This window comes from Vipera berus, assembly GCF_964194415.1.
Source record: "Vipera berus genome assembly, chromosome: 6".
NCBI lineage: Eukaryota > Metazoa > Chordata > Lepidosauria > Squamata > Viperidae > Vipera > Vipera berus.
The window spans coordinates 8627392-8654341 of record NC_138208.1 but is presented as its reverse complement, the minus strand read 5'-3'; the positions used below and the strand labels follow the sequence as shown (position 1 = coordinate 8654341).

The 26950-nt window shown below is 44.2% G+C and overlaps 1 protein-coding gene across 2 annotated transcripts in view; it reads right to left on the bottom strand.

Moving 5' to 3' along the window:
* The window catches only part of ITPR2 (inositol 1,4,5-trisphosphate receptor type 2), a 182328-nt gene that overhangs the window by 6193 nt on the left and 149185 nt on the right, over positions 1-26950 (bottom strand). For both annotated transcript variants that reach the window (XM_081330820.1, XM_081330821.1), the window contains exons 50-55: positions 24490-24654; positions 21900-22095; positions 17998-18090; positions 14985-15115; positions 12452-12617; positions 10459-10619 (exon numbers count right to left, since the gene is read on the bottom strand). In XM_081330820.1, coding sequence (XP_081186946.1) covers positions 10459-10619; positions 12452-12617; positions 14985-15115; positions 17998-18090; positions 21900-22095; positions 24490-24654 — 912 coding nt within the window. The remainder of the gene's footprint in view (positions 1-10458; positions 10620-12451; positions 12618-14984; positions 15116-17997; positions 18091-21899; positions 22096-24489; positions 24655-26950) is intronic.

Below are 26950 nucleotides of genomic sequence, written 5' to 3'. Positions count from 1 at the left end.
TGAAGCCTGCACTGTAGATAATGGGCCACACTATATTATAAGAATATCGTGTTTGTACAACACAGAATGAAGCATACAGGCGATGTTGAATGTTTTCCAGACAATATTCTTGACAAAAATATTCTCTTAAGAAAGTATCTCCTTTTATGACTCCACCACAACTTAATTCAAAATGCTGGACGAAAAAGACATTTGGCTTGAGCAACGGTGAGCAGTTGAGAAAGAAAAGGAAGAATGAGAATAAGAGAATAACAGAGTTGGAAGGGACCTTGGAGGTCTTCTAGTCCAACCCCCTATACCAGGGGTAGGCAACCTTGGCTCTTTTATGACTCGTGGACTTCAACTCCTAGAATTCCTGAGCTAGCCACGCTGAGGGGAAAGGGAAAGGTTTCCAAGCTGAGCCGTGCTGGCTCAGGAACTCTGGGAGTTGAAGTCCACGAGTCATGAAAGAGCCAAGGTTGCCTACCCCTGCCCTAGGCCTAGGCCGCTTTATGACTTGTGGACTTCAACTCCCAGAATTCCTGAGCCAGCCATGCTGAGCGGAAAGGGAGAGGTTTCCAAGCTGAGCCATGCGGGCTCAGGAATTCTGGGAGTTGAAGTCCACGAGTCATAAAAGAGCCAAGGTTGCCTACCCCTGCCCTACACCATTTCAGACAAACGGTTGTCCAATCTCTTCTTTCAAACCTCCAGTGTTGGGAGCACCCACAACATCTGGACTGAAGCCATTCCACTGATTAACTGTCAGGAAATTTCTCCTAAGCTCTAGGTTGCTTCTCTCCTTGATTAGTTTCCATCCGTTGCATCTTGTCCTGCCTTCTGGTGCTTTGGAGAAGAGCTTGACACTGTCCTCCACCCACCCACCCAGCTATCCACCCACCCCTGGTCTTCTTTGTGGCAGCCCATAATTCTAACTTAATCCACTTTATCGTTCTCTTTGTCTCAATCAACAAATGTACAATAAATTTTCTTTCTCGGTCATATACAGTTCTTATGGATTCAGAAGCGCGTAAATCTGATCTGTATGTACTTGTCCAGCATAAAAATGCCCTGATTTTTGAGATAGTTCTCATGATCCTTCCAAGGTCAGTAAAATGAGGACTCAGGTCGTTGGGGGGGGGCAATATGCTGATTCTGTAAATGGCTTAGAGAGGGCCGTAAAAGCACTGTGAAGCGGTATATAAAAGTGCTATTGCTATCTAAGCCGTGGTGGCGCAGTGGTTAGAATGCAGTATTGCAGGCAAATTCTGCCCACAGTCTGAGGTTTGCTCCTGACCAGCTTAAGGTTGACTCAGCTTTCTGCCGTTCTGAGGTCGGTAAAATGAGGACCCAGATTGTTGGGGGGGGGCAACATGCTGACTCTGTAAACCGCTTAGAGAGGGCTGTAAAACACTGTGAAACGGTATATAACTCTAAGTCAGGGGTAGGCAACCTTGGCTCTTTTATGACTCATGGACTTCAACTCCCAGAGTTCCTGAGCCAGCCACGCTGAGGGGAAAGGGAGAGGTTTCCAAGCTGAGCCGTGCTGGCTCAGGGATTCTGGGAGTTGAAGTCCATGAGTCATAAAAGAGCCAAGGTTGCCTACCCCTGGCCTAGGCCTAGGCCGCTTTATGACTCTGGACTTCAACTCCCAGAATTCCTGAGCCAGCCAGGCTGAGGGGAAAGGGAGAGGTTTCCAAGCTGAGCCGTGCTGGCTCAGGAATTCTGGGAGTTGAAGTCCATGAGTCATAAAAGAGCCAAGGTTGCCTACCCCTGGCCTAGGCCTAGGCCGCTTTATGACTCTGGACTTCAACTCCCAGAATTCCTGAGCCAGCCAGGCTGAGGGGAAAGGGAGAGGTTTCCAAGCTGAGCCGTGCTGGCTCAGGAATTCTGGGAGTTGAAGTCCACGAGTCATAAAAGAGCCAAGGTTACCTACCCCTGGTCTAAGTATATAAGTGCAGTTGTTATTGCTATCACCTGCTGCAGAGTTTCTCAACCCTAGCAACTTGAAGATGAGTGGATTTCAACTCCCAGCATACATATACAGTATAATCTACACTGGGCAGTTTTAAATATTTATCACCTGCCTCAACAGCAAGATAGAAGTGGAGCCCAAAGAGAAAAATGTAATAAGAAAAGAATCAGATTTTCGAAAGGTTTAGACATCCCTTTGGATAAATCTTTTTCTTTCCTCAGATGCTAACCTACAGAGCATTCATTTCAATTCCATCTCCAACATATTGTTGTCATCCCCTTAAACATTCCCATTTTATCATATTATCTCTTTCTGGTTTAAAAAAATGTATTCAATACTTTTTCCTCTCCACCCGATTTCAAAATAATGTTGGTTTTTTTCCCCCATCAAAATCTGCCTCTGCATTTTCTGGGCCTTTTTAAAACCTTAATTCACTGGCTGGTCATTTTGACTACAATCTTACAACTATCTTTTTTTTCCCTCTATATATAATCTTTCTCCCCTCCTTATCTTTATTTTTTTTTTAACCATTACAGGGAGCCCTCGACTTACGACCACAATGGAGCCCAAACTTTCTGTTGCTAAGTGAGACCTTGGTTAAGTGAGTTTTGCCCCGTTTTGCAACCTTCCTTGCCACAGTTGTGAAGTGAATCACTGCGCTTGTTAAGTTAGTTACAAAGATGTTAAGTGGATCCAGCTTTCCCTGTTGATTTTGTTTCGCCAATGGGGATCAGGTGACCTCGGGACACTGCGACCGTCATAAATACGAGTCAGCTGCCAAGCATCTGAATCTTGATCGCCTGACCACGGGGATGGCTGCAACGGTCGTAAGTGTGAAAAGGGTCCACAGCCACTTGGTCAGTGATAGTGTAACTTTAAGCGGTCACTAAACAGGCTGTGGTAAGTCGTGGATTACCTGTATCTTATTTCTCTCCTCCTTATTCTTTGTTAACGGTGGTTTCCCTGCAGACGTTTCAGGACCCAAAGTGGGATAATAAGTGAACTAATGATGTTACCTAGTTTGGGTCATGAGACGTCGACAAGAAAGCCACAAAGCTCCGAGAGGACCAAGGAACCCACAACCGCCCTCCTCCTCCTCTTAATTTTCTCCTCCTCCACTCCACAAACCCCATTCTCTTCTGGCACTGCTAATGTTAGCTAGTTTGGGTCATGAGACGTCTGCAAGAAATGCTGAATGGAAATGGCGCCCCTGCTCTGCCCCCTGCCTCGCCTCGCCCCAACCCCGCAGGACGAGCCTCCTGCCCCAAGCCCCCACCTGCCAGAGACCCCCCTGGATCTCCCCCAACCATGCCCGCCCCCCACAGGCATCCCTCCCCACGAGCAACTTCGAGGTGGCCATGCCCACCCAGTCTGCCGTGACCACTGCAGCCCCGCCCACCCAGTGGGCCACGCCCAGCCAGCACCCGACGATAAATAAGTGGGGTTTGGGTTGCAGTTTGGGCACTCGGTCTCTAAAAGGTTCGCCATCCCCGTTACACCTCATCCCTTCTCAAATGTCCCACTCGCAGAATTTGACGTATTTCTGGGGCACTTAGGGACTGCATTCTTTCCCCCGGTTTGGCGACCGTTGCAGCATCCCCACGGTCATGTGATCAAAATTTGGAAAACCCCCTGGGCAAGCGGCCTGTTATTTAGGAGGGCTGCAAAATCTTGCCGGTCACCCGATCGCCACTTAGGATCTTCCCAGCCGGCCTCTGACCAGCAAAGTCAGTGGGGGGAAGCCACTTTCGCTTAATAACCACATGATTCCTAAGAACTGCATCGATTCACTGAACAACATGAGGAAGGAAAAAAAAAGTTTGGCGGACTCGCTTAGCAACCGTGAACTGCGTTGGTGGGTGGAGAACGACAGGCCGTTCTTGAGTTACAGCCGTTGATTTAGTGACTGTTCAAAGTTGCGACGGCAATGAAAAAAGTGATTTAGGAATGTTTTTCACCCTTACGACCGGGGTGGGGTGGGGGTTGGGGGTGGGAAAACATCCCCACAGGGTCAAGTGATCAAAATCCAGAGGCTGGGCAACTGGTTCGTACTTATGACAGTTTCAGTGTCCCAAAGTCATGTCATCCCATTTCTGACCGACAAAGTCAATGGGGCAAGCCAGATTCACTTAACAACTGTGTTGGTAACTTAGCAACTGCAGCGATTCACTTAACAACCGTGGTGAGAAAAGTCGTAAAATGGGGCAAGGCTCACTTAACAACAGCCTAGGAAATTTGGAGCTGTATTGGGGTCCTACCTGTATATTGCTTGTGAGAAAGTTGCATGGAGCATTTCAATAAACCATCATAGGTTGCCTATGCCATTACATCAGTGTTATTTCCTGCAAAACAACAAAGCCTAGCAAGTGAATTTCCTTATGGAACTATCCAGTGCTAGCAAAAATATAATCAGTGTGCCCCATTACCTTTGTTCAGGAAGAATTTAATTCATTCCCTCTATTGATTAATTTATTTAACCGTTGGCATTTGTCACTGTTCAGGTTGCCAGGAGAAAAAATATATATATCAAGCGGCTTCAAACCTCTGCCAACATCTAGTTCTAGACTGCTAAATCAAAATCCAGTATTAGAAATTAGAATTCTTTATTGGCCAAGTGGGATTTTTGTCTCCGGGGCAGAATTTGTCTCCGGTGCAGAAGCTCTCAGTGTGCATATCAGCAACAAGTGAGAAATCATTAGATTAGATTAGATATTAGATAACCTTTATTGTCATTTTTTTCCTGCAGGCACAACGGCGCACATTAAAAATGAAATTTAGTTGCTTGCTCTCAAGTGTACACATACATAACACGCATTTAAAAAACATACTATATACAACATATGTACTGTATATAGACCTACACCCTTACATATGAGTAACATAAAAATACTAATACATAACGAAAGGAGGAAGCTGTTCTGAACCAGCCTGCTACCGGCCTTGCAATAAGGCAAACCCCTGTTCAAACAGTAGAGACTGGAGAGCGTCTAAGGCTGGAAAGCGTCTGCCAAGATTTATTACTCAAATAACAGAACAAGAAACAAAAACACTGGAACTTGAATCCTCAAACGGAAGGGTTGCTTTCAGCAACCAGCCCTTCCCCAAACACTCCTTTTATTTAGAGTTCAGGGCGTGGCCTCCCTGTGCCTCCTCCCGAGGAGTCCCACAGCCTTTCTCTGTTTGTTCCTGCTCGACTGCCTCCTGCGTCGGGCGTCCTTGAACAGGGCCAGCTGTGGGTCATCATCCTCCGCACTATCGGGCTCACGCAGCTGAGAAGAGGGCCCCGGCTGGGGGCTCTGCGAAGCCTCCAAGCCATCATCAGCCAGTTCGTCTTCCACACCCTCCTCCTCCCCCTCATCTGAGTCATCCGAGACATCTGAGCCGGCTGCCGGACCCACAGGCTGGCCCTGAGTCACAACAGAAGCTTTAGAGTTCACAAGGTTAATACTGTATTATTAACATAATATATGTTAATAATCATGATCATAATCATAAAAGACATTCATCGTAAATCATAAGATACAACACTCAGTGATGGTCACAGGGTACTAAATAAGCAATCACGATAAATCATAAATCATGCTAGGATGCTAAATAGGTAAAGGTAAAGGTTCCCCCGCACATGCGTGGTAGTCGTTTCCGACTCTAGGGGCCGGTGCTCATCTCCATTTCAAAGCTGAAGAGCCAGCGCTTGTCCAAGGACGTCTCCGTGGTCATGTGGCCAGCATGACTAGACGCCAAAGGCGCACGGAACGCTGTTACCTTCCCACCGTAGTGGTCCCTATTTTTCTACTTGCATTTTTAGGTGCTTTCGAACTGCTAGGTTGGCAGAAGCTGGGACGAGTAACAGGCGCTCACTCTGTTACGCGGCACTCGGGATTCGACCCGCCAAACTGCCGACCTTCTGATCGACAAGCTCAGCGTCCTAACCCACTAAGCCACCGCATCCCTTAGGATGCTAAATAAAACAATATAAATCGTAAGATATGTAAGATAAGCCATGAAGTTATAGTCATAAGAAGAAAAGGAATAGGTAATAGGAAGGTTGAGGATAATAGTAATTCAGCTCTGGTACGGTAGTTAGTTTGACAGTGTTGTAGGAATTAGTTGTTTAGCAGAGTGATGGCATGGGGGGGAAAAACTGTGTGTCTAGTTGCTTTGGCACACACAATGCCCTATAGCACCAACCTAAGGGGAGGAGTTGAAAAAGTTTATGTCCAGGATATGAATATTTGTAGATATTTTTCTCATCCCTCCTTCTGGTTTGTGTAAGAAGCGTTTGCAAGAAGGGTTTACGTTGAGGAAGCTTGATTGCAACCATTGGGTTTACTGATGACTGCCTACTGGCTGGACAAAAATTTTATTTTGACACAATTGTATATACACTGTCATTGGGGTCAATAAAATACCAAGGCAATTATGCAACTGGAATTTTTATCACCAGGGACCTGAATCCAACAACCCTTGGCTATTCTTGACAGATCTATTTCTGTTCCAAACAGACCTGTTTTTGTCTCATTTCTCCGTGCTGGCTCACTGCAAGAATTTTAGTTCCTTCCTCTGCTACTTAAAAAATAATAATAATAAAAAAAAGCCTAAAGCAATTCCAGCATTCTAATTTTCTTGTGTCATTGGCCTTGGAGCTGATTTAGAAAGATATCTTTTTCTCTTTTTTTTTTACTGAAATCCATTTCTCTCACTTGCTAAATGTGATGAGTACAGTGACATTATTTTCAAAATAATTGGACCAAATATTGTGGCTCTTTTCACGAGAGCTTGCAAGCAGATGGTATTGTTCCTGCAACGTGGGCTTGGAGAATATCTGTTAACTTTTGGACAGAAGCCACTTATTTGGAAATGAAATGCAATGGTTGTAACGATAGCCATAGTTTTATGAAGTGAGCGGATATTGCGGTGCATCAAATCCATTAATCAAATTGCTTTATTTTATTTAAAGAACACATTCCCTACGAGGCAACCTTTATATTGCTGCAGTTCAGAAAAAGAAAGCCACCGATCTCTCTCAGTGGCTTTTAAAAGGTTACAGCCCGTATTTGAGAATGGTGAGAAGTGGTTTATGTTTTCAATTTTCTTAAGTAGATTTCTGCACAGTATAATCTTTTGAGACTATGTAAAATACAGCCGGTTGCAAACTTTTCCAATTCAAAGTGCTTGAATTACAAGAGGCTCATTTAACATTTGAAACAAATGTTTCGCCTTTGAAATGGCTTGTTTTAACCAGCCTGGATATGTTTCCCAGTCAAAAGAGAAATTTCATTCTGCTTCAAGGTGAAAGACAATCCTAAAACAACCCAAAGAGCTTGTTTCAAATGCGACACATTGGTGCATACCAGATCAGGCTGGGGTGGGGGGTGGGGGGGATGAAGATAGACATAAATTGTGCAAGATCAAATTGAGAAATCCATAATGCTGTAAAGCAGGGGTGTCAAACTCAATTTCATTGAGGGCCGCATCAGCATTGCGGTTGCCCTCAGGGGGCCGGGTGGGTATGGCCTGGGTGGGCGTGGCCTACTGGGTGGGCGTGGCCAGAGTGCATATGGCCTACTGGGTGGGCGTGGCCAGCTCTCCATGGTTCGCATCAAGGGGGCCTATGGGGGCCTGGGCAGGAGTGGGACAGATCTGAGGGTCTCTGGCAGAAGGAGGGTCTCTGGGCCAGGGCCAAGGCAGTGGGGGCCGTTCCCTCACTGTTTCCAGGATGGCTTCGCGGGGCCGCGTGAAACCACTTCACGGGCCGGATCTGGCCCCCGGGCCTTGTGTTTGACATGTCTGCTGTAAAGGGTGGAAGGAAAGAATTCTGAGCTGGCCAGAGTTGTTTGCTGAGATGGGCAGGTTTAGGGAAGGAAGGAAGGAAGGAAGGAAGGAAGGAAGGAAGGAAGGAAGGAAGGAAGGAAGGAAGGAAGGAAGGAAGGAAGGAAGGAAGGAAGGAAGGAAGGAAGGAAGGAAGGAAGGGAGGGAGGGAGGGAGGGAAGAAGGGAGGAAGGGAGGGAGGGAGGGAGGGAGGGAGGGAAGAAGGAAGGAAGGGAGGGAAGAAGGAAGGAAGGGAGGGAGGCAGGGAGGGAGGAAAGAAGGGAGGGAGGGAGGGAAGAAGGAAGGAAGGAAGGAAGGCAGGAAGGGAGGGAGGGAGGGAGGGAGGGAGGGAGGAAGGAAGGGAGGGAGGGAGGGAAGAAGGAAGGGAGGGAGGGAAGAAGGAAGGAAGGGAGGGAGGGAGGGAGAGAGGAAAGAAGGAAGGAAGGAAGGGAGGGAGGGAGGGAGGGAGGGAGGGGAGAGGAAAGGAGAGGAGAGGAGAGGAGAGGAGAGGAGAGAAGAGAAGAGAAGAGAAGAGAAGAGAAGAGAAGAGAAGAGAAGAGAAGAGAAGAGAAGAGAAGAGAAGAGAAGAAGCAAGATGGATGAAATTGGTTACAGTGGTGATGTGTGCAATTTTGGAAGATCTCAGGAGTCAGATAAAGGTCAGATCATCCCAGCAAAGGTCCAAGTATTTGGTGGCTAAGAGTCAACACCAACCTGATGGCACATAAACATGGAATCATAGAGGCCTTCTAGTCTAAGGCAGGAGTCCTACCATCCTGCCCTCAAGTGCTAAGAGAATAGGTTGACACACACACCCTTCTTTCTGGCAGCCCCTCAAATATTGGAAGACTGCTATCATGTCACCCTTAATCCTTCTTTTGATTAAAATAGACATACCCAATTAATTCCTGCAACCGTTCTTCATGTGTTTTAGCTTCCAATCCCCTATTCACCTTTGTCGCTCTTCTCTGTACTCTGTCTAGAGTCTCAACACATTTTTTTTTACATCGTGGCAATCAGAACAAGATGCAGTATTCCAAGTGTGGCCTTACCAAGGCATTGTAAAGTAATATTAACATTTCACATGAACTAGATTCTATCCCTCTGTTAAGGCAGCCTAGGACTGCGTTGGCTTTTTTAGGCAGCTGCGGCACACGGCTGGCTCATATTTAAGGGATTGTCCAACTAGGACTCCGAGATCCCTCTGGCAGTTGCTACTGTTGAGCAAGGTAACCCCCTATTCTATACCTGTGCATTTGGTTTTTCTTGACTAAAGGTAAAACTTTACTTTTCTCTGCGTTGAATTTCATTTTGTTAGATAGGGCCCAGTGTTCACGTCTGTCAAGATAATCATAATCATAACAGTAAAGTTGGAAGGGACCTTGGAGGTCATCTAGTCCAACCCCCTGCTCAGGCAGGAAACCCTATACCCTTTCAGACAAATGGCTGTCCAGTCTCTTCTTAAAAACTTCCAGTGTTGGAGCATTCACTGCTTCTGGTGGCAGGTTGTACCACTGGTTAATTGTCCGCACTGTCAGGAAGTTTCTCCTTAGTTCTAAGGTTGCTTCTCCTGTATTTTAAGCATATCTTCCAGGATGTTGGCTATTCCCCCCAAGCTTGGGTCATCTGCCAGTTTGATGAGTTCCTCTTCTGTCCCCACCCCCATCTAAATTGTTCATGAAGATATTCAAGAGTACCTGTTTATTCATATTTTTTTTATTTTATGTTTTGCTGTCAAATCTTTTTAAATGCCACTTCTTAACCATCCTGGGCTCCCCACTTACTTATATCACAAAGGTTACTGATCCTTCCCATAATTTCTTGCTCCATTTAGTGAGTGACAGCCCTCTTAAGTGAGGAATCAATTAATCATGTGATGAAGGACATGATGTCAGTTGTCCCGTGAACATCCTGTGTGCGCGTTAACCGGAATACTTAATAAAGTAGGCTGAGCTCAAGGAGAAACATTGGACCAATCAGAAATCTGGGCATTTGCACTGCTTTCCCAGATACATCTGTAGAATCTTTGATCAGGGATGGTAAGTGGAATTTTTTTATTAATTTTTTTTAGCTCCTTCGTTACAATCCTTTTCAAAACTTTATCCGTGCTCTTTTGGTTTATGGGTAATGTCATGATGTTCTCATGGCGACAAAGGTTCAGTTTTTAAAAACTGTTATTACGCCAGGGTTTCTCATGTGCATTGGACGGCTTAAAATGCCTTTGCAGTTACACATAGTCCTCGACTTGCAACAATTCGTTTAGTGACCTGAGTTATAACAGCACTGAAAAAAGTGACTTACGATCGTTTTTCACACTTGCAACCGTTGCAGCATCCCGCGCGGTCACGTGATCAAAATCCGGACGCTTGGCAACTGACTCATATTTTTGACGGTCGCAGTGTCCCCCCTTTGCGACCTTCTGGTAAGCAAAGTCAGTGGGGAAGATTCACTTAACAACCGTGTCGCTACCTTACCAACTGCCGTGATTCACTTAACAACCGTGGCAAGAAAGGTTGTAAAACGGGGCCCATAACAAATATCTCGCTTAGCAGCAGAAATTTTGGCCTCGCTTTTTGGTCGTAAGTCGAGGACTACCAGTGTGCAGATGAAGATATCCTAGAGTTAAGGAGGAATACATTCCAGATGTGCCTGAAAGGACCAGCTTTGTGCATCACAAACAACACCAAAATGGGACTCACCGCAATCATTTGGGCCACGTAACTTTCAGGTCCGGTATATTCTGTTGGGTCTTTCACTCTGACCAGAACGATAAAATATAGATAGTGCCACATGTTGTGTTCTGATTTGATGTGTTCCTCGAATGAAACCGTCTTGTTGTCAAACTTATCCCGCTCAAGCCCTGTGGAAAAAAAGGAGAATTTCCCACAAACCTATTCATACATTAAAGCAGGAGTTCCCAGCGTTGCATCTGGTGGACTTCAATTCCCAGAATTCTGGGAGTTGAAGTCCACAAGTCTTAAAGTTGCCAAGGTTGGACACCTTTGCATTAACAGCTTCCTTAAGGAATGAGTAGACAAAAATCCTACAACAGGCCGTCCTCAACTTACCATAATTCATTTAGTGACCATTCAAAGTTTCAACGGCACTCAAAAGAGTGACTTACGATCATTTTTTTCACCCTTACGTCTGTTGCAGCATCCCTCTGGTCACGGGATGAAAATTTGGATGCTTGGCAACTGATTCATATTTATGACGGTTGCAGCGTCCTGGGGACACGTGATCCCCTTTTGCGACCTTCTGACAAGCCAAGTCCAAGGGGAAGCCGGATTCACTTAACAACTGTGTAACTGACTTAACATCTGGATTGATTCGCTTAGCAGCTACGGTAAGAAAAGTTGTAAAACAGGGCAAAATCCATTTAACAAACATGTCCCTTAGTAGCAGAATTTTTGGGCTACATTGTGGTTGTAAGTCAGGGACTACCTATACCAGGAGTAAGCAACCTGGGCTCTTTTATGACTCGTGGACTTTAACTCCCAGAATTCCTGAGCCAGCCATGCTGAGGGAAAAGGGAGAGCTTTCCAAATTGAGCCATGCTGGCTGAGGAATTCTGGGAGTTGAAGTCCACGAGTCATAAAAGAGCCAAGATTGCCTACCCCTGGCCTAGGCCGCTTTATGACTTGTGGACTTCAACTCCCAGAATTCCTGAGCCAGCCACGCTGAGGGGAAAGGGAGAGGTTTCCAAGCTGGGCCATGCTGGCTCAGGAATTCTGGGAGTTGAAGTCCATGAGTCATAAAAGAGCCAAGGGTGCCTACCCCTGGCCTATACCATTTCAGACAAATGGTTGGCCAATCTCTTATTTATGATACCTACGCTGGGGCGCATAATCTTAAATTAACTCTGCTATTCTGAACATAATTCTGACATATTGATTCTGCATCTAGCGCAGGGGTAGGCAACCTTGGCTCTTTTATGACTCGTGGACTTCAACTCCCAGAATTCCTGAGCCAGCCACGCTGAGGGAAAAGGGAGAGGTTTTCAAGCTGAGCCATGCGGGCTGAGGAATTTTGGGAGTTGAAGTCCACGAGTCATAAAAGAGCCAAGGTTGCCTACCCCTGGCCTAGGCCGCTTTATGACTTGTGGACTTCAACTCCCAGAATTCCTGAGCCAGCCACGCTGAGGGAAAAGGGAGAGGTTTCCAAGCTGAGCCATGCCGGCTCAGGAATTCTGGGAGTTGAAGTCCACGAGTCATAAAAGAGCCAAGGGTGCCTACCCCTGGCCTATACCATTTCAGACAAATGGTTGGCCAATCTCTTATTTATGATACCTACGCTGGGGCGCATAATCTTAAATTAACTCTGCTATTCTGAACATAATTCTGACATATTGATTCTGCATCTAGCGCAGGGGTAGGCAACCTTGGCTCTTTTATGACTCGTGGACTTCAACTCCCAGAATTCCTGAGCCAGCGACGCTGAGGGAAAAGGGAGAGGTTTCCAAGTTGAGCCGTGCTGGCTCAGGAATTCTGGGAGTTGAAGTCCACGAGTCATAAAAGAGCCAAGCTTGCCTACCCCTGCCCTATACGTTGGACCAAAATTATTTCTAAGGCAGCTTTCTGTGCAAACCACAATCCTGGCGCATTCACAAAGCTTGCTTGTCAGCGCCTCTCTGCTTTTGCATTTCTTTTTTAAAAAAACCTAACGACAAGACCCAAAGGGACGAATGCATACCGCAGATGAAACAGGTTGTCTTCAAAATCTCTTCTTTCTTCTGCTTTTCGCTTCTGAGGTCTGCGAACGTATCGATGATGACTCCGAAAATGAGGTTCAGAACGATAATGATGACGATGAAATAAAACAGGAGATCATAAACCACCCGAGCAGCAAACAGCGGCTCCTGAAAAGAAAGAACATGTTTATGGGACGTCCAATTTTAACCCAATGAAATGAAAATGAAGGTAGTCCTCGACTTACGACACTTCCTTTAGCGACCCTTCGACGTTACAACGGCACCGAATAAAGGGACTTATGACCCGTTTTTCACACTTATAACCGTTGCAGCATCCCCGTGGTCACGTGATTTACATTCGGGTGCTGGACAACTGACTCGTATTTATGACGGTTGCAGCGTCCCAGGGTCACGTGATCCCCTTTTTGCGACCTCCTGACAGGCAAAGTCAACGGGGGAAGCCAGATTCACTTAACAACCGAGTTACTCATTTAACAACTGCAGCGGTTCACTTTAAAAAAGTGAAAAGGAAAGTCGTAAAACTGGGCAAAACTCACTTGACAAATTTCTCACTTAGCAACATAAATTTGGGGCTCAATTGCGGTCATGATGACCTATAAAGCCCTAAATGGCATGGGTCCGGATTATCTTCGGGAGCACCTGCTGCCAGCATCAACTTCCCATCGTCCTGTGCGCTCCCACAGGGAGGGCCTCCTCAGGGTGCCGCCGGTCAGGGAGTGCCGGCGGGCGATCCCCAGGGGGAGAGCGTTCTCTGTGGGCGCGCCTGCCCTATGGAATCAGCTGCCTGTGGAACTCCGGATGACCCCCGACCTTCGCTCGTTTCGCCGGGACCTAAAAACTTGGCTATTCGAGCTTGCCGGCCTGGACTGAGGGTTTTTGGGTTAAGGTTTTAATTTTTAATTATTTAATTTAATTTAATTTTAACCTGTGTATATATTGTATTGTTTTAATTTGCCCTGTAAACCGCCCTGAGTCCCTCGGGAAAAAGGCGGTATATAAATCGAAATAAATAAAATAAATAAAGTGAGTTGAAGACTACCTCTACGTTTGATCAGACACAATGTTGTTAATAGCTACTGAAGATCGGCAGTGCGGAACAGATGAATGTCAAATTGTCCGTTACATCATATTCCCTTCATTCACTAGATACGAGGGCGATTCAGAAATAAACCTCCATTTGGTCATCAGTGACAGACACGCGCAGATACAGAACTTTTATTATACACATTAGAAAACTACAATATCACATTACTTTTCGACAAAAGAGCCATTCAAACTGAGGCACCTGTCGTTAACGTCTTACAAGGTTTGAAATTCCTTAGTTGTTGTCGCTCGGGACCAAATCTGGGCTGTGGGGTGTGTGTGTGTGATCAAAAGCATCCCAACGGAACTGCTTCAAAAGTTCTTGGATGCGTTTAGCGGTCTGCGGGCGAGCATTCTCGTGAACCCACACCACATGGGAATTGGTGCCCTAGAAAATCCCACCAAATGTGAAGAGGCCAAAGGAGTACGGCTAGCGATGTTTACGGAGCCTGGTTCGACCATCAGTTCAGACGTGTACTGTGAAACGTTACGAAAACTCAGATGAGTCATCCATAACAAGCGTTGGGGCCTGCGGACTTCCGGTGTGGTGTGGGTTCACGACAATGCTCGCCCGCACACCGTTAAGACGCACTCAAGAACTTTTGAAGTGGTTCCGTTGCGATGTTTTTGATCCGCCCCCTCCATAGCCCAGATTTGGCGCCAAGTGACTACCACCTCTTCATTTCAAACCTTGTAAGACGTGATGACAAATACCTCAATTTGAATGGCGATTATGTCAAAAAGTCATGTCATGTAGTTTTCTCATGTGTATAATAAAAGTTCTGAATCCGTGTGTGTCTGTCATGGATAACCAAAGGGAGGTTTATTTCCGAATTGCCCTCGTATTAATATACAGAACACTTACTCTGTCCTTATGAAAACGAATTTCAAAATGTGACTTATAACTTCCTGAATTCCTCACAGCTCACAAAACTGACTTTTATATTTCTTTTATATGTGCACCCTGGTATTATATGTTCCTTTTGTATAATTTTATTACTGTTATCCATGTACTCGATGCCATATACTGCATAAATAAATAAACTTTTTTTTCCCAGATTTTTACTTTTCTAGGCTGTACTCTTTTCTGGATGTCCTTACTTGTGTCCTTGACCACAGCAGCAGGTTTCCTATGGGTGCTAACAGATAGCCCTCGATTTACAACTGGCCGTTTAGTGACTGTTCAAAGTTACGACAGACAGACAAACACACCACACACACACCCCAAAGGCTGTTTATGTTTCAGATTCAAAGTTCTAACATTTTGGGCACCACAGTGAGTCAATTAACAACCCTGGCAAAAACGGTCATAAAAAATGGGGCAAAATTCAGTTCACACATGTCTCTCTTAGCAACAGAAATTTGGGGCTGAGTTCTGGTCGTAAGTCCAGGACCCCCTGTATAGCAATACCAAGCCAATGAAACACTCACATCTTTGGATGGCTTCCGAAGAACATCCCCCACTCCTCCGCCGTTTCTCAGTCCTTGGTTCAACACGGTCACGATGCACATCAGCAAAGTGTCACAAGTCCTCTCAATCCCATCCACATCGCTGTCTTCCCCTATGGATATCGTAAGGACACTTTCAATTTTTGCCCAGGTTCGCCTGGTGCGCCAGTTGCGACCCTATCTGGACCGAGATGCCCTACGCACAGTCACTCATGCGCTCGTGACCTCCCGTTTAGACTACTGCAACACTCTCTACATGGGGCTGCCCTTGAGGACCACTCAGAGGCTTCAGCTGGTGCAGAATGCGGCCGCGCGAGTTGTGATAGGGGTTTCCCGATACTCCCATGTAACACCTCTTCTCCGCGAGCTGCGTTGGCTTCCGGTTGCCCTCCGGGTGAGATTCAAGGTGCTGGTGATGACCTATAAAGCCCTAAATGGCTTGGGTCCGGGATATCTGAGGGAACACCTGCTGCCGGCATCAAGTTCCCTTCGTCCAGTGCGCTCCCACAGGGAGGGTCTTCTCAGGGTGCCGCCGGTAAGAGATTGCCGGCGGGTAACACCCAGGGATAGGGCCTTCTCAGTGGGGGCGCCTGCCCTTTGGAACCAGCTGCCAGTGGAGCTTAGGACTGCCCCCGACCTCCGTTCATTCCGCGGGGGCCTGAAGACCTGGCTCTTCGAGCTCTCTGGCCCAGGCTGAGGATTAATCTCATTTTAACTGAGGTTTTATTTATGCAGGGACAAATATAATTTTTTTAAAATTTGTTTTTAACTTTTGTATCTTGGTTTTTTAATCACCCTGTAAACCGCCCTGAGTCCTTCGGGAAAGGGCGGTATATAAATGTAATAAATAAAATAAAATAAATAAAAATAAAATTAACCAATCAGAATAGAGCTGGAAGGGACCTCGGAGGTCTTCTAGTCCAACCCCTTGCTCAAGCAGGAGACTCTATACCAGTGATGGCGAACCTTTTAGAGACCGAATGCCCAATCTGCCTCCTGAGTCCTTCGGGAAAGGGCGGTATATAAATGTAATAAATAAAATAAAATAAATAAAAATAAAATTAACCAATCAGAATAGAGCTGGAAGGGACCTCGGAGGTCTTTTAGTCCAACCCCCTGCTCAAGCAGGAGACTCTATACCAGTGATGGCGAACCTTTTAGAGACCGAATGCCCAAACTGCAACCCAAAACGCACTTATGTATCATCGGGTGCCGGGTGGGTGTGGCCCATTGGATGGGCGTGGCTGCAATGGTAACGGTAGACTGGGTGGGACTAAAAAGTTCAACCAATCAATTCCAACTTTGCGAGATTTTTTTTTTCCCGTGAGAAGTTGAAATTGATTGATTGAAAAAAATTTATTTTGCCCATGGCGGCAGAGGCCTAAAGCGAAAAAGTTTTATAAAACCCAGCTGAAGGCCTAGGACAGGGGCGACGGCGCACGTGTCCACAGAGAGGGCTCTGCGTGCCACCTGTGGCACGCGTGCCATAGGTTCGCCACCACGGCCCTATACCATGTCAGACAAATGGCAGTCCAGTCCCTTCTTTAAAATCTCCAGTGTTGCAGGAACGGTTGCAGGAATTGGGTATGTCAAGTCTAGAGAAAAGAAGGACTAGGGCTGACATGACAGCAGCCTTCCAATATCTCAGGGGCTGCCCCAAAGAAGAGGGGGTCAATTTATTTTCCAAAGCACCTGAGGGCAGGACAAGAAGGAATGGATGGAAACCAATCATGGAGAGAAGCAACCTGCAACTAAGGAGAAATTTCCTGACGGTGAGAATAATTAATCAGTGGAACAACCTGCCTCCAGAAGTTGTAAATGCTCCATCACTGGAGGTTTTTAAGAAGAGACTGGACAGCCATTTGTCTGAAATGGTATAGGGTCTCCTGCTTGAGCAGGGGGTAGGACTAGAAGACCTCCAAGGTCCCTTTCCAACTCTCTTATTCTGTATTCTGTAGTACACTGGGACTTCACTTTACTATGTCCCCGTGCAAATGACTTTGCATGCAAATAACCTAATTTCTGGAATGACATCACCAATTTTATCCTCCATAATGGACACCCCCTTCCCCAAGCTATTTTATCAATCACTTGTTTCATTATAGTTGAATAACGACAATATTTGTCTTAAACATGAGTCAGGGTGAGTGAAGAGCAGAGGAATAGAGAGGAGAGGAGAGAAAGAAGGGGAGAGGAGAGGAGGGGAGGGGAGGGGAGGGAAAAGGTTAAGAGGAGGGGAGGGGGAGAGAGGAGAGGGAGAAGGAGAAGGAGAAGGAGAGGAGGGGTAAAGAGAGGAGAGGAGAGGAGAGGAGAGGAGAGGAGAGGAGAGGAGAGGAGAGGAGAGGAGAGGAGAGGAGAGGAGAGGAGAGGAGAGGAGAGGAGAGGAGGAGAGGAGAGGAGAGGAGAGGAGAGGAGAGGAGAGGAGAGGAGAGGAGAGGAGAGGAGAAGAGAAGAGAATTGAGAGAGAGAATGAGATGGGTGGGGAACACATATCAGAGTAATTATCAAACAGATAATATTTCTTTCTGATCTCTAAGTCAGTACAGGTAATCCTCAACTTACAACGGTTTGTTTAACGACCGTTAGAAGTTACAGCAACATTGTAAAAACTGACTTTTAACCATTTTTCACCCTTACAACCATTGGAGCGTCCCCATTATCATGTGATCCAAATTCAGATGCTTGGCAATGGGCATGTACTTATGACGGTTGCTGCATCCTGGAGGGGTTTGGGGGGGGTGTCGCCTGACCCCCTTTTGCGACCTTCTCACAAGCCAAGTCCATGGGGAAGCCAGATTCACTTAGCCACCGTGTGACTAACTTAGCAACGACAGTGATTCGCTGAACAAACGTGGCAAGAAAGATTGTACAATGGGGCAAAAGTCTCACTTGGCAACAGAAACTTTGGGCTCAGTTGGGGTCATATGTCGAGGACTCCCTGTAGTGGAAATTTATTTAGCAGAAAGACAAAATATTTTATAAGCGTCCCACCAACCTGATTTGATAGTTGTAACTGCAGCACTGCAGTTCTCTATCGAGCAGGTTTCCACCATTGTTGTTAAGCTTGTGGTAGAGATGGTGCCGCCATCTGAAACGTCAACAAAGACAACAACAGTGACAACGACATGGAAAAATCATGAGGGCTAGTCACACTTTGAAAGTAGAAGTGGATGTTTTATGAAGTCAACCCCCCTGTTTGCCCATCATTCAATTATGCTGTTTCTCAGGCTTCTGCGTGAACTTGGGAAAAAAAGAAAACACGTCTGGGTGATTTAAGGAATCAGTTGACTCAAGTTAATGTCACTCTTAGCCCTTAATTTATTTTTTTTAGTGCCTTCAAAATGGTGAGAATTGGAAGTTTCAGGGATAATATGGATTGCTATGATGGATAAGCAGCCCAGAGTCGCTTGGTAGTAAGATGGGTGGCACAGAAAATTTACTGAATAAATAAATAATAGAGGAGGACCATATTTCAGATTATTTTTGAAGCATGCACCACCCTGCTATGCATTATTACGATAAATATTAGATGCTGGCCATTTCATCTTTGAGTTTCAAACTTGTTCCCTCGAACATAATAAATTCCACGTTCGTGTACGTTCCAAAGTTCTGTAAAAAATTCAGTAGATCAATTTCCTTCCTTCCTTTATTAATTTGTATTTGGTATTCTCCATTTTCGATTTACCTAGTAGCAAAGATTTAAATGTCACCTGCACACAGATCTCCCAAATATAGCTAGTTGTTTCATTTAGTGACCAAAGTTACAACAGTACTGAAAAAAGGGACTTATGACCGTTTTTCACACTTATGACCCTTGCAGCATCTGCAGGGTCACGTAATTTACATTCGGATGCTTGGCAATTGACTCACATTTATGATGGTCGCAGTGTCCTGGGATCATGTGATCCCCTTTTGCGACCTTCTGACAAGCAAAGTTTATGGGGAAGCCAGATCCACTTAACAACCGTGTTGCTGACTTCACAACTGCAGTTATTCACTTAAACACCGGCAAGAAAAGTCGTAAAATGGGACAAAAGTGATGTAAAAACTATCTCGCTTACCAACATAAATTTTGGACTCAATTGTGGTCCTAAAATGAGGACTACTGTACCTAATTGTAAGCTTGTAAGCCGCCCTGAGTCATCGGAGAAGGGCGGGATATAAATGGAATTAAAATTAAAAAAAAATAATTTCCTTTCTTACTTTATTATTATTATTAATTTGTATTAGGTATTCTCTATTTTTGATTTACCTAGTAGCAAAGATTTAAATGACATCTGCACACAGATTTCCCAAATATGTATTTCTTCTTAAAGCTGGGAGCTTTAAATCCAAATATTCAGCTATGCAAAACTAATTGAATTTTAAAGCCTTTTGAATATTTGCTCTTGCAGAGGGGAAATCTACAGTTCAATTACCATCAAGGAAGACAAAGAATTAAATCAAAATTCTACTGGAGCATAAAACTGTAATGGAAATAAAAACATCAGTGTTTCATATTTACATTATATCACAGGCTTCCATTGCAGCGTCTGCTTAAATTAAAGAACTGACATCAAATCACTTCATCTACTTAAGAGGGAAAATTATTCAGAGCTACAAACTGTCAAATATTAGAATAATATCAGTTTATTTAAAGCATTACATTGCTTTTAAAAAAAAGGCCGACATGGAGAACATTGTGTTAATGTGCTGCTCTTTTGAATTTTGAATATTTAAACATTTCCAAGGTTGAAAATGCAATTTGATGCTGATGTGCGAATAATGTGCAGAGTGGAATAAAATATTGTTCACTTTTCCAAAGTGACTAAGCAATATATGCAACAGCTTTATTGCATTAAATATTTCTTTGGCCACAAGCATTGAGCAGGATTTATCTAAGTTGCAGTGAAGGTCCCAAAGATGCTTTTTTCAAGAGGCCACTGGACTTTCTTCGCTTTTCCTTGAAGACATTTTGCTTCTCATCCCAGAAGCTTCTTCAGCTCTGACTGGATGGTGGGGAATGGAAGGATTTATATTCTTTGCATTCTTTTAGAGAGTCATTGAGGCCAGCTATCCGCAAGCAATATAAATCCTTCCATTCCCCACCATCCAGTCAGAGCTGAAGAAGCTTCTGGGATGAGAAGCAAAATGTCTTCAAAGAAAACCAAGAAAGTCCAGTTTGAAATAGTCATGAAACATTCTTACGGGTTGTCTATATGGGGGTGTTCAGTCATCCAGGTCATGGTTTGTCCCAAAGGTGCTTTTTCAAGAGGCAACTGGACTTTCTTGTTTTTCTTTTGAAGACGTTTTGCTTCTCATCCAAGAAGCTTCTTCAGCTCTGACTTCAGCTCAGGTCCTTCCATTCCCCATCATCCAGTCAGAGCTGAAGAAGCTTCTTGGAGAAGAAGCAAAAAAAAGTCTTCAAAGAAAAACAAGGAAGTCCAGTTGCCTCTTGAAAAAAGCACCTTTGGGACAACCATGACTTGGATGACTGAGACTCTCCATAGATGTGTTGCAGTGAAGGGTTTGTAGGGCTAAATCTGGCAAAAAGATAAGTTTGAAATAGTCATGAAACATTCTTACGGGTTGTCTATATGGGGATGCTCAGTCATCCAGGTCACGGTTTGTCCCAAGGGTGCTTTTTCAAGAGGCAACTGGACTTTCTTGTTTTTCTTTTGAAGACGTTTTGCTTCTCATCCAAGAATCTTCTTCAGCTCTGACTTCAGCTCAGCTCCTTCCATTCCCCATCATCCAGTCAGAGCTGAAGAAGCTTCTTGGAGGAGAAGCCAAAAAAAAGTCTTCAAAGAAAAACAAGGAAGTCCAGTTGCCTCTTGAAAAAAGCACCTTTGGCATTCTTACGGATTGACAATGGTAACAATTCCATTTTGAATAGAATTACTTCACAACCAGCGCTACTTATGACTCAGTTTTGAACTTCCGATGGCTGCCCTCTGCCACGGTCACATGACCGCCTTTTGGTTGCTTGGCAACCCAGTCACACTTATAGCCATCTGAATTGTCCCATAGTCATATGACGGTGATCAGACACTTTTCTTTTAAAGCCAGAAATAGATCTTTACTTCCGCATCATGGCAAAAACATCCATTGACTAAAATGGGTTTGCTTAATGACCGCTGCGTTCACTTAATAATTGCCCCTGTAGGTGAAAACCAGGCTGAGCTGGAAGGCGGTATAAAACGTGTCATCAGTTTGGGCTCATTGCCTCAAGAAAGCCAAGTCTGGCACTCTCTGAATTCTGTTGATCCTTCTCTAGCATCAATTTAGCTTTGATCATTAGTTGACCAGGTTCTTGCCCATTAGGTAGCAATACAGGTGGGTCCTCGACTTACGACTACAATTGAGCCCAACATTTCTGTTCTTAAGTGAGACATTGGTTAAGCGAGCTTTGCCCCATTTTACAACCTTTCCTGCCACTGTTCTTAAGTGAATCACTGTAGTTTTAAATTATCCGTTAAACGAATCTGGCTTCCCCTTTTGACTTTGCTTGTCAGAAGGTCGCAAAAGGGGATCCTGTGACCCCGGGACATTGTAACGGTCATAAATGTGAGTTAGTCGCGAAGTGTCTGAATTTTGATCATGTGATCATGGGGGTCCTGCAAAGGTTGTGTGAAAAACGGGGGTAAGTCCCTTTTTTTCAGTACTATTGTAACTTGGAACAGTCACTAAATGAACAGTTGTAAGTTGAGGACTATCTGTAATAAAACTCTTCTGTACTTTGAACTCCACCACTAAAACAAAGGTCATAAAATCGGGCACAGTCACATGGTGACCTGCTTAACAACCAGTGCGACTTAAGGCCCTAATTCCAGGCTCCATTACGGCAGCAAGCCAAGGACTGCCTGTCCCACAAAAAACGGAATTTGTTGAAATATCGTTCTATGCTTCAAGCTGTACCTGTAACGGAGGTTTTATTTTTCAGTCTTTCCACGTCCATGATGAAGTCATCCTTCAGAAACAAGAACCCAACAATGGAGAAGAGATAGACCAGGATGAGAGCTAGGACAGCTGTCAGGATAATGGACCGCCCATTCCGCGTGACACTTTTGATGACATTCAGCAAAGTCTCCTCTCGGTATACCAAGTCAAATAACTGCAGAAGGTAGTAAACAAGAAGGAAGGCAATTCATCTCATAAACCAGATGGGGTTGGCAGACATTTGCCCCCTAAATTCAAGTAATTCAAGTAATCCCCTTCACACTATCACCTTAAGTTCCGTGGAAGAGCAAAACAAGATGGAAGGGCTTCTGCACCAAAACCAGCCAGCACACCATCATCTTACACCAGTAAGGCCGCACCTGGAATACCGCATCCAGTTTAGGTCACCCGTTTTACAAAAAAAGATGTTGAGTGCAGAGAAGAGCAACTAAGATGATTAGGGAGATGGCAGGCTAAAACATTTGAAGAATGGTTGCAGGAATTGGGTATGGCCAGTCTAGAGAAAGGGACGCGGTGGCTCAGTGGGTTAGGACGCTGAGCTTGTCGATCAGAAGATCGGCAGTTTAGTGGGTCGAATCCGAAGTGCCGCGTAACAGAGTGAGCGCCTGTTACTTGTCCCAGCTTCTGCCAACCTAGCAGTTCGAAAGCACGTAAAAACGCAAGTAGAAAAATAGGGACCACTACGGTGGGAAGGTTACAGCGTTCCGTGCGCCTTTGGCGTCTAGTCATGCCGGCCACATGACCACGGAGACGTCCTCGGAGAAGCGCTGGCTCTTCGGCTTTGAAACGGAGATGAGCACCGGCCCCTAGAGTTGGAAACGACTAGCACGCATGTGCGGCGGAACCTTTACCTTTACCTTAGTCTAGAGAAAAGAAGGACTAGGGGTGACATGATAGCAGTGTTCCAGTATTTGAGGGGCTGCCACAAAGAAGAAGGGGTCAACCTATTCTCCAAAGCACCCGAAGGCCAGACAAGAAACAATGGATGGAAACTAATCAAGGAGAGAAGCAACCCGGAATTAAGGAGAAACCTCCTAACAGTGAGGATAATTAACCAGCAGAACAACTTGCCTCCAGAGATTGTGGGTGCTCCATCACTGGAGGCTTTTAAGAAGAGACTGGACAGCCACTTGTCTGAAATGGTACAGGGTCTCCTGCTTGAGCAGGGGGTTGGACTAGAAGACATCCAAGGTCCCTTCCTGCTCTATTCTGAGTGAGATCTATTTTGTTTTCCTTTATGCAGGCATAGATAAACTCATGTAGAAGATGCCTCCATAACACATTTTTATTTTTTATTATTTTTTATTTTAATCCCATTTATATCCCGTCCTTCTCTGAAGACTCAGGGCGGCTTACAATCTAAGCACAAATCAATGTGCTTAGCAATAGCCTTCATTCTATGTATATGCCTGCTTATTAGGGTTTTCGGGGGGCCCTCAAGCGGCATTTTTACAAAGTCAGCTTATTGCCCCCAACAATCTGGGTCCTCATTTTACCTACCTCGGAAGGATGGAAGGCTGAGTCAACCTTGAGCCTGGTGGGACTCCAACCTGCACTAATTGCAGGCAGCTGGTGTTACTTAAGGAGGCATCAGCCCACTGCTCCACCAAGGCTCATGAGGTAGGGTTTTGGTTACAGCCATCACCTTGACTTTGGGGACCTTCATTCTCTCTCAAAAAAGCACGTTGGGGAACCTCTTCTTGAAATGAAATAAATTCACTTGGGCAGGTTTTTTTCCGCAGGGACAATTCACAGTTATATTTACTACCAACAGTAAATTAATACTGGACTGGGTAAAGCTTCTGTCCTTCAGAGATATATCTGCCTGGGGAACAGTCCACGTGGAATTTACAGCACAGTACACAGAGGCCCAACAGCACAGGAAAGTTTTTTAGGCATTAAAATACCTCGTGATATTTTTAACATCCTAAGACGCTTCATAAAATTTGCCAAATTTCCATTCCACAGGAGTTAGAAGCTGCTGAGGACTCTTACCCAAAATTTCAACAAAGGGCCCTTTATTAACGTCTGAGGAGGTTGAGCCTCTAAACCCGCAAGAGGATGAATACAACGAATACGTTTGCAAATATATTATAGTGGTTTTGCTTGCCAGAAATCCAAGGTTGCCTGCTCTTTGTCTGATACAGGTGTTGAGATATGGAACAGGAAGTGTGATCTAACATCAACTAGTGCTTCTCGTGAGAGAGCAGCTGAAAAGGTTTATGGGTGGCCCTTGACTAGTTACAACCGTTTATTTAGCCACCATTCAAAGTTATAATGGAACTGGAAAAAGTCAGCTTCACATTTACGGTTGTTGCCTGTAGCAGGGGTCTTCAAACTCAGCCCTTTGATAACTTGTGGACTTCAACTCCCAGAATTCCTCAGCCAGGCACGCTGGCTGAGGAATTCTGGGAGCTGAAGTCCACAAGTTATCAAAGGGCCGAGTTTGAAGACCCCTGGCCGATATGCTTGGCAGAATTTTCAAGATGTGCGCAAGGAAACAGACACTGGTTTCTTCTTCGACAAGAAATAAAAACTATATACTCACCAAGAAGCTGTAAAAAAATTCATGTACACAGAGGCCCAACATGCAGACCAAAACATAAGCCACGTGGTAGAGAAAAGCCATGTCCATGATGACGGCTCGGTATCCACGGGTGAACGTCCCACGGTTCCCAACGAAGCTCACCAAAAATACAATCTTGTTACAAAGCTGCACACACAAAAAAACACAATCTTATTACAAAGGTGGAGAGAAGCAATATAGACAAGAGCTCTCAAGACCTACAATGCTATCCCCGTGGCTTGCATTTATCTTCTGTGAGCCTGAGTCCCACATAGGTAACAAGAATGTCTAAACAAAATGTGTTTCTACGAAATTAAAGCACCCATAGATAGGCAGGGTGAATAGAAACAACCACTAGGCCCAAGTTATATTTTTGATTAATGTGACATAATACCAGAATACACTGTGAATAACAAAGTCAGTTAATGAGATGGACGGTGTGGAAATTTAATTGGGCAGGTGGATGGGTGGACGGACGGACAGACAGACAGATAAATGATAATGATGGATAGATAGATAGATAGATAGATAGATAGATAGATAGATAGATAGATAGATGATAGATAGATAGATAGATAGATAGATAGATGATAGATGTTAGATACATACATACATACATACATATATATATATATATATATATATATATATATATATATATATATATATATATATATATATATATATATATATATATATATATATATATATATATATATATATATATATATATATATATATATAGAGAGAGAGAGAGAGAGAGAGAGAGAGAGAGAGAGAGAGAGAGGGACAGACAGACAGATTACAGAGGATAGATGATATAAATGATAGATGCCAGCTAGATAGCTAGATATGTATGTAAATTTTTTGGCTTGCTAACAAACAATAAAGGGAGACAGATACGATCATTTCAAACTTATTTGTTCTCATCAGTCAGCCATACCCTTCTGAGATTCGAACCTGGGCCGACTGCATCTTAAGCAGTTGTTTTAACCCCTAGGCCACAGACTATCTCTCTCTCTCTTTGTTAGCTGAGAAGCAAGGGAGATATGTGTTAAATGTTTGTTAAGAAACATTTAACAAACATTTGTATGTATATATATATATATATATATATATATATAGAGAGAGAGAGAGAGAGAGAGAGAGAGAGAGAGAGAGAGAGAGAGAGACAGACAGACAGACAGACAGACAGACAGACAGACAGACAGACAGATTACATAGATGATAGAGGATAGATGTTAGATGATATAAATGATAGATGATAGATGCCAGCTAGATAGCTAGATAAATAGATAGAAGATAGAGATATAGAGATAGATAGAGATAGAGATAGATAGATAGATAGATAGATAGATAGATAGATAGATAGATAGATAGATAGATAGATAGATAGATAAATGATAGAGATGATATAGATGGTAGATGATAGATGAGTGAAAGAGAGAGATAGGAGATAGGTAGAGCTCAAAAATCAGTGTTTAATCTTAGATTTCTAACTGTGGTAAGTTCTATTTTTGTGAATTTCCACCATGGATAGATATCTGGTTCCAAATTACAAGCCACGCCATCACAAAATACATGCATGCATGCATAGATACATACCTACAATTCATTCATAGCCTGCTTTTCTTTCAAAATACGATCTACCAGGTCTCCTAACCCTATTATTTTCATGCTACAAACCCCACAGCAGCAAAAGTAAAAGATGTCCTTCCAGCTGATTTGGAATAGGTTGATATACAAACAATTACCCAGAACTAAACAATGCTCGTGTAAGAACAGAAGAAAAAAACATGTTGCCATTTGATTCAATTTTCAGCATATTGTGCCACAGAGAAAAAGAGATTCAGACAGTAAACAACTTGTCTAACAATTGCTGCTTAAATGAATTCTCCATGGACCACAGGAGCTCTTTCAGCTGAATCAGTTGAAGACAATTACAAGGTTTCATTCCAAAGATGGGAAAGTCCATCAAATGAAACCAAATAAAATTGGAATTCAGCCACAACAAGCTTTCCCATTTCTTTATTGATAACAGAATTCAGAAAACTCTACAACTTAAGTATGGTGACCTCAAAGAGGCAAGAAAACTGAAACTCTACTAGCATTTGTCTGACATAGTATAGGTAGCCTGCTTGAAGAGGAGACTGGACCACTAGAAGACCTGCAAGGTCCCTTCCAACTCTGTTATTCTGAGTTAACATGATTTTTTAATCATGCAACCATCGCTGGTTCCAAATCACATCAGTGACCAATGACAAATGACTGTCCAATCCTTTCTTTAAAATCTCCAGTGATGGAGTACTCACAACTTCTGGAGGCAAACGGCTCCACTGATTAATTGTTCTATCAGGAAATTTCTCCTTAGTTCTAGGTTGGTTCTCTGTAATCATACGTCCATTGCTTCTGGTGCTTTAAGAATAGGTTGACCCCTTCTTCT